The sequence below is a fragment of the Lactuca serriola genome, chromosome 1, assembly GCF_051521515.1.
Source record: "Lactuca serriola cultivar US96UC23 chromosome 1, Lser_US96UC23_V15, whole genome shotgun sequence".
NCBI lineage: Eukaryota > Viridiplantae > Streptophyta > Magnoliopsida > Asterales > Asteraceae > Lactuca > Lactuca serriola.
In genome coordinates, this window is record NC_136408.1 from 96,098,121 (window position 1) to 96,104,919 (window position 6,799).

General features: G+C 30.9%; 1 protein-coding gene across 1 annotated transcript; it reads left to right on the forward strand.

Annotated features, from left to right (window-relative positions):
* Positions 1 to 4,169: 4,169 nt before the first annotated feature.
* Positions 4,170 to 6,548, forward strand: LOC145095664 (basic helix-loop-helix (bHLH) DNA-binding superfamily protein). Its single transcript, XM_079033508.1, has 6 exons — positions 4,170 to 4,445; positions 5,421 to 5,557; positions 5,673 to 5,738; positions 5,887 to 5,952; positions 6,047 to 6,094; positions 6,195 to 6,548. Exons 2-6 carry the CDS (start codon positions 5,459 to 5,461, stop codon positions 6,342 to 6,344), a joined length of 429 nt encoding a protein of 142 aa, XP_078889634.1. The 5' UTR covers positions 4,170 to 4,445; positions 5,421 to 5,458; the 3' UTR covers positions 6,345 to 6,548.
* The last annotated feature ends 251 nt before the right edge of the window (positions 6,549 to 6,799 follow it).

Sequence of the window (6,799 nt, forward strand, 5' to 3'; positions counted from 1 at the left end):
TACCAGTGAGTCGGGGTGTTACATTAATAATTGAGACACAACCCAAAACTGCAAACCTACAATACTTATCTAATGTCCAAGGTAAAAAGGGACAAGTTAGCCTTCTAAGCCCATTAAAATCCTAGGCCTAATCCCATGGATCATCCAAGGTCCAATATGGGCCCACCATTAGAAGTGGCCCAATAACAAGAAAGTCCATGGTCCAGCCTAACAAGCAAGCCCAAGGACTAAGGCCCAAAAATCTCCCCAAGCTGGACTGGGACGTACACTTGGCGTACCAACTAGTACGTGCAGCATACTCGACCAAAGTGGGTGGATCGCGACTGGGATGCAATACGTGCAACGTATAGGGAGTTACGCCTGACGTACACACCCCTCATGCAAACTCATGCAAAAAGTCTTAATGCCTTAAGACCCTATAACCAAAACTTAGATCTGAACCCACTAAGACCCCTAAGGCCATAAAGTTGTAAACTTTATGCATTTGCATGGCTACAAGAATCCCAACACTAAAAACCTAGCTTATTTCACCATTTTCTACACTCTAACTCTTGGATGGGGACAAATCAAGGTCCAAGCTTGCATCTTTATGACTTGAGATGCCTAAAAACATCTTAAAGGACTCCTTGAAGGCTTATGAGTACCTCATACTCATCAAGCCCTAAACTTTGGGAACAAAAAGGAATAAGACAAGGCTTAACTAAGATCTAAAGGAACATAAGCCAACTTTGGAGTTTTATACCTCCAAATGGTGCACAATAAAGAGGAGATATTGGATCCAAAGTCTCGAGAGGAAAGCTTTCTCCTTGAAGCTAAAAATGCTCAAAATGAATAAGGGTTTGCAAAGAGGGTTGATATTGGGATGGAGGGTGATAAAGGGGAAGGTATTGGGGCCATAATGGTGTTACATAGTGCACAAACCCTAATTATTAGGGTTTTGGTCTGAACCACGTACGCTCGACGTAGCGGAGTATGTGCACCGTATTGGCACAGGACATAGTACGCTCAACGTACCAAGGCGTACGCCGCGTGTACTCGAGCAACACCAAAAGTCACAAAATTTTGACATCGGGGACCCTTCTTGCAACAAATCAAAACTCAAGGGTCCAAAAGCAAACCTAAAAAAGAATAAATGTTACGTTTATTTATTTGAACCGAAAAATCTAATCTACTCATAACCTAACACCTAATTCCACCTATGTCCACGACGAGACTTAAACCCTCAACCTCAAAAAAGAAGAACATCACCTGATATTGCTGGGCTAGAAGCCTGTTGGTCATTACATTTATAATTCCAACCCTTATGTAGCACTGTTTCTAGCATTTATGGCCCCACGTGGTCTCAACAAGTTAACCTAAGGTTAACTCTAATCTTTTTAGAACTATTTGCAATTTAATCAAATTTCTAATCCAAGCATAATTGTTATTTCCTTATAAGATTTTTAATTCTTCAAAATCACTGTAATATATTTACTTATTGTTGTTTCGTTATTTATCTATTTTATTTTATTATTTTAAGTAATCATTATTTATTTATTATTTTCCTTAAAAGGCCAAAAAATTTAAGGGCCCTAACCTTAAACTAGATGTTACAATATATGCACTTTTTTTTTTTCTTTTTTTTTTTCGTTTTTATACACTTTAGATAATAATAGCTGAAAAAAAATGATAATAGTAGTAACCAAACACGAAAAATGTATTTTATGTAGACAAAGTATTTCAATTAACCAGACATATAATTATCATAAGTTGAAAATATAGGAGTTACAAATAAATATTATATACGATAAATTGTTTATTTTGAACCATATTGATTTTGATGGTCTCTATTATTATAATTATAAAGATAACAAATAATCTATTCTAATAAATCAAGATCTATTCTGTCGTATGTTAATCTCTTATACGTTTTGAAATTTTTTGCGGCATTTTTGAAATAAATAATATCCATGTGTCAATTTTTTTAAATTTTTTTTTTAAAATTAAAAGCCACATAATACGTATTATACTTATATATGTAATGTATTAAATGTAATAAATTGTAATGAATATATTTATTCTTTCCTTATTTCGAAATTTAAATACATAATATTTATAAATTGATAATTTTTTTTATCAATCTGTACTACACGAGTCTCGCATCTGATAAATAACAATTAATAAATAATATAAGCAACAAAAAAAAATAAAAATTCAAACAACCATTTAAATATAAACCAGAAAAGAATAATGGAGCGACAATACCCCTAAATATACATTATCAAAAATCAACAAAGATATGATATTGCTTTTCATGAAATGACATTTATTCATTAAAGGATATATTTATTAGTAACAAATACACAGGTTTAAAAAACATGCAACCACTACATGCCTATTAATAGCATGCAACGATCAAATTAGATTTAATAAGCGAACGTTAAAATTATTATCAAGATACTATATTTGTGTAAATAATTAACCTAAAATGATAAGATATGAACTGTCAAAAATCATTCGTATTCATCCTCTTGCATAATTTTAAAAAGTTTTTAACTTAACAGGCCACTTACTTGGATCAATGGTCTCGTCTTATTATAATTTATACCATGCATTCTGAAATATCAATTTAAAACCATGATTAGAAAAAAAACAAAAAAATACAAATTAACTATTATTTTATTAGATTATATGACAGAGTAAAATACAAAACCGGTCCATGTGGTTTGGTTAGAATAGTAAGTTTGGTCAACCTTTAAAAATTTGACAATTTACTTCTTTGTGGTTTTTACATCTTGAATCAATGGTCCATCTCTTTAACCATGTTAAAAAATATCCGTTAAATAAATATACAATGACCAATATACCCTTCATTTTGTTATTTTATTGTTTTTTTTAATTATCAATTAATTATAAATATAAAGACTCAACAACCCACAGCCAACCCTCCGTTCGTTCGATTAGCTTATCTGATAGCACTTCTAGTAAGTAGTAAATGACATTGGTAAGAACATATTCATAATAATTGTTTTCTTTCTACGCAAACATAAAATATAAAAAATTCCTAATAAACAATTTATTTTCAGACACATGTTCTTACAAAATATTAACAAATCAAGATGAAAAACATACTCATACAGTTTTAAAGCAACATCAACTTTGTTTTATACACTCTAGCAATAAAATACATGAAGAAACAAGAAATCATCAACGATTTAACAATTTTAGCAGAGTAATAGTTTTTTGTAATTAAATGTCTCGAGCTATGAAAACGTTAATTCTTATTTATGAGAAAACTCACTATGATCATAACCATTGCTAATTTCTTATGATATGATATATACAAATGTTTAATGACAGCTGACACCAAGCTCACCAAAATTATTGATCGAGACTTAAAGCAATTCAATTATTGTTATTATAGACATCGATTTTTAGTAAATATCACCAGACAATAAATTGATAAGAAACTTATTTTATTTTTGGATTTTGCCTTAAAAAGGGACACTATCAACAACTTTGAATGATCGTTAACATGTGATAAAGATGTTGATTTAGAGGCGCTGAAGAACGGATCTCACCATAAAGGTTTGGGGTCACCATTGATGTCGAAATTTGGTCTAACGATCAAGTTAGTGGCAGACGATTGATGAAGGGAAGCCTTGATGTGTCAATGATGGTTGGAAGTGAGTGGCGGCGATGAAGGGAGACGAGTTGGTGGTTGAAGCGATAAAGTCTTAGAGAGATAAATGAAAATAAAAAAGTTTTATTCTGATAGATTTAGTTTTTTTTTTTTTTTTTATGCTTTTTATTTTTGTTATTTACAAATTTGGTCCATATAGTTTTTGTTGACCTGGTCCAAGGATAATTTGGTCATATTCAAATAGTTAACCGATGAAATCTTAGTTTTGACCATCAGGACCAAACCTTCAATATCTACTAAACCATAAGGGCCATCTCTATAATATACTCAATATCATATTTTACTACTTTGACTATGGAACAAAATCATAACCATAGTTGGGCTAGTACACTCAGGTGAATAGTTAATAAACTACTCCATTTACCAGTGTGGTTGGATATTAGCTGTCAAAAAGATATATTATTCCAAATATGACGTCATCCGACTTTTTTATCGGTATTTTTGTTTGATTATGCATTTAATTGCCCTTTTATAAATAGCCACTCAAAAAAAGTCTTTCAAAATCCCCTTTCCCCCTCGACTCCTCTACACACACTGACTCCTTCCCCTCGCCTTCCGGCACCGGACATCTTCTCCGGCGAACGATTATTTGCTTTTATTTATACAAACTTCGTAAAACTAAATCAAAGCAAGTTAAAGTTTGTGTATCGGTTTAATCCGACGCATATTGATGTATATACAGAAGAATATGATATGAACAGAGGATCGGTTATGAAAGTTTGTATCGGTTATGAAATGCACGCCGGAATTTGAGACGTAACAGGTAAGTTTTGGTTAGTTACTTTTGAGCGAAGTTATGCTTTTTGTTATGTTTTCTGTGGATATTTTAGTCGTTGTGATTTCGTCAATCGTTCGTAAATTGCAAATTTGCAATTCATATACTTGTTGTGTTTCATATTTTTCGTAATTTATGTTTTTTGCGTTGTTAGTTTATCATATTTCTATCAGAAAGATGATTACTTGAAAAAGAAAAAGGGAAGTTGAGAAAATTTAGGATCGATTAGGGTTTTATGGAAGGTAGTTTCAGGTTTAGAACGTTTCTGTTCTAAGTCTAAACACTAAAGTCCACAAGAATTTAATTTTACTTTTTTTAACACGGAATAATTCCAATGGTGCTCTAGTTGAGTCAAGGATGATGATTTATGTTCTCCAACACTGTGTTCTTCATTTTTTCAAAGAAGAAAAGCAGAGAAAAGCAAAGAAAAGCTATTATTTGATATGTGTTTTCATGTTTTCATGATGGGTTCTACTGTTACCTATATATACTAGGCTCTACTTTCAAACATAGATTAATATATCATCAACTATGATGATATATCATCTTTCAATATTTAATTACAAAGATGCTATCAAGGGACCCATGCTACAATATAATAATGTCCAATACCTACGTTTTCAAATATTACGTCTAGCATGCATAATGACAAGTGTCCTTTTAGAAAAAAGACAATAGATTTTTCTTTTGGATATATGATATATAGCAGTAAACAAATGTCAAATACAAAGATAGTACAACCATCCTGAGAGTTTTTTTAATGTCTTGTTTGTTTTTTCTTGTTGAATTGTCAACCTTTTGATTTAATGTTACTTGAAACTTTCTTACTCTTTTATATAAATGAAATGAAACTCTTTTTCTATCCTAAGCACAGCTTCTTGGAACTTTACATATGTGTTCTTTCCAATACTTTCTTATAATTTTCTATTATTAAATTTTCTAATACAAATTGCAAATATTTAGTCATATCAAGACAAAAAGAATAAGAGTAAGTGGTTAAGATGATGGAACACAAAAGAAGTCCAGTTTCTGTTGAACAAGGGAGCCTTACTTCTTTGACACCAAAAAGACACAAAGCTGGTTTATCAATTTCCTCCAAGGTTAATAATGTAATTTTGTATCATTGTATAAATCTCTCATATGAGAGATTTATACAACATGTAAATACATAAATAGTTAAAGATTTCATCTTTTACTTCTTGATTTTGTTAATAGGAAAGAAAAGAGAAAGTTGGTGAAAGAATTGCAGCCCTTCAACAGCTTGTTTCTCCATATGGAAAGGTACACTAAAATTTTATAAATTCAAAGTACTAAAAATAGCAACATACTTTCTTTTATTTATTTATTTATTTATACCTCATTATTATATATTTTTGAAAGTAGAATGTCTTAAAAAGAATAAGTTTGAAAGAAAGTATTTTAATTACAGACAGATACAGCTTCTGTACTTCTTGAAGCAATGGAGTACATACACTTTCTTCATGAACAAGTCAAGGTTTGACCACTTTCAAGTTTGACTAATAGTCAAATATCTAAAAAGAAAAAATGTGGGCCCCACAATGAATGATGCTATTGTTATTTTGTTTCAGGTGCTAAGTGCTCCTTACCTTCATAGCAACTCAACAAATGTATATCAGGTAAGAACCGAGGGCATTTATGTCTTTTGCATAAATAAGAGAACTAATAAACAGTACACAGTACACAGATGTAAAATTTTTGATGTATGATCGTTTGTAGGAGTTAGGGCCGTATAACTTGAAAAACAAAGGGTTGATTCTGGTCCCGATTTCGTCTACAATGGGAGTTGCTAGTAGCAATGGAGCGGATATATGGGCCCCAATCAAGACCAATTCTGATAATCGTAGAAAACTAACAAATATGATGTAGATTTCTTGGTTAGGGGGAGGATATATATATATATATATATATATATATATATATATATATATATATATATATATATATATAATAAGTTAAATATCGAGAAGATAAATAAGAAATTATATTCATAGGGAATGTATTTATTGGTGGTTCTACATTTGTGTTTCAACTAAACAAATGTAGGTTGATGAATGAAGGGGTTTTATTATATATTGTAAATTGTAGTTATCTCAAATGGAGATCGATTTATATATAGGAGAAGCATGTTATCCTATATTATTAGAAAAATTAAATCATCGGATAAAACAACTTAAAAAAAAACAGATTTTTCTTATTAGTTGTATGTGTGTGACTGGATTCATACCTCAGATTAATTTATGTGTAAGTAAATGAGTTGAATTTGTTTAGTTGATCTTAATCGCCCTTCTACAAGAACTCCATCATATTGAAAAAAGATGTTC

Coding starts and splice junctions, on each gene's coding strand:
- LOC145095664 (XM_079033508.1), top strand. CDS start 5,459: ATGATGGAACACAAAAGAAGTCCAGTTTCTGTTGAACAAGGGAGCCTT. Junction 5,558..5,672: donor GTTTATCAATTTCCTCCAAG/GTTAATAATGTA, acceptor TTTTGTTAATAG/GAAAGAAAAGAGAAAGTTGG. Junction 5,739..5,886: donor TTGTTTCTCCATATGGAAAG/GTACACTAAAAT, acceptor TTTTAATTACAG/ACAGATACAGCTTCTGTACT.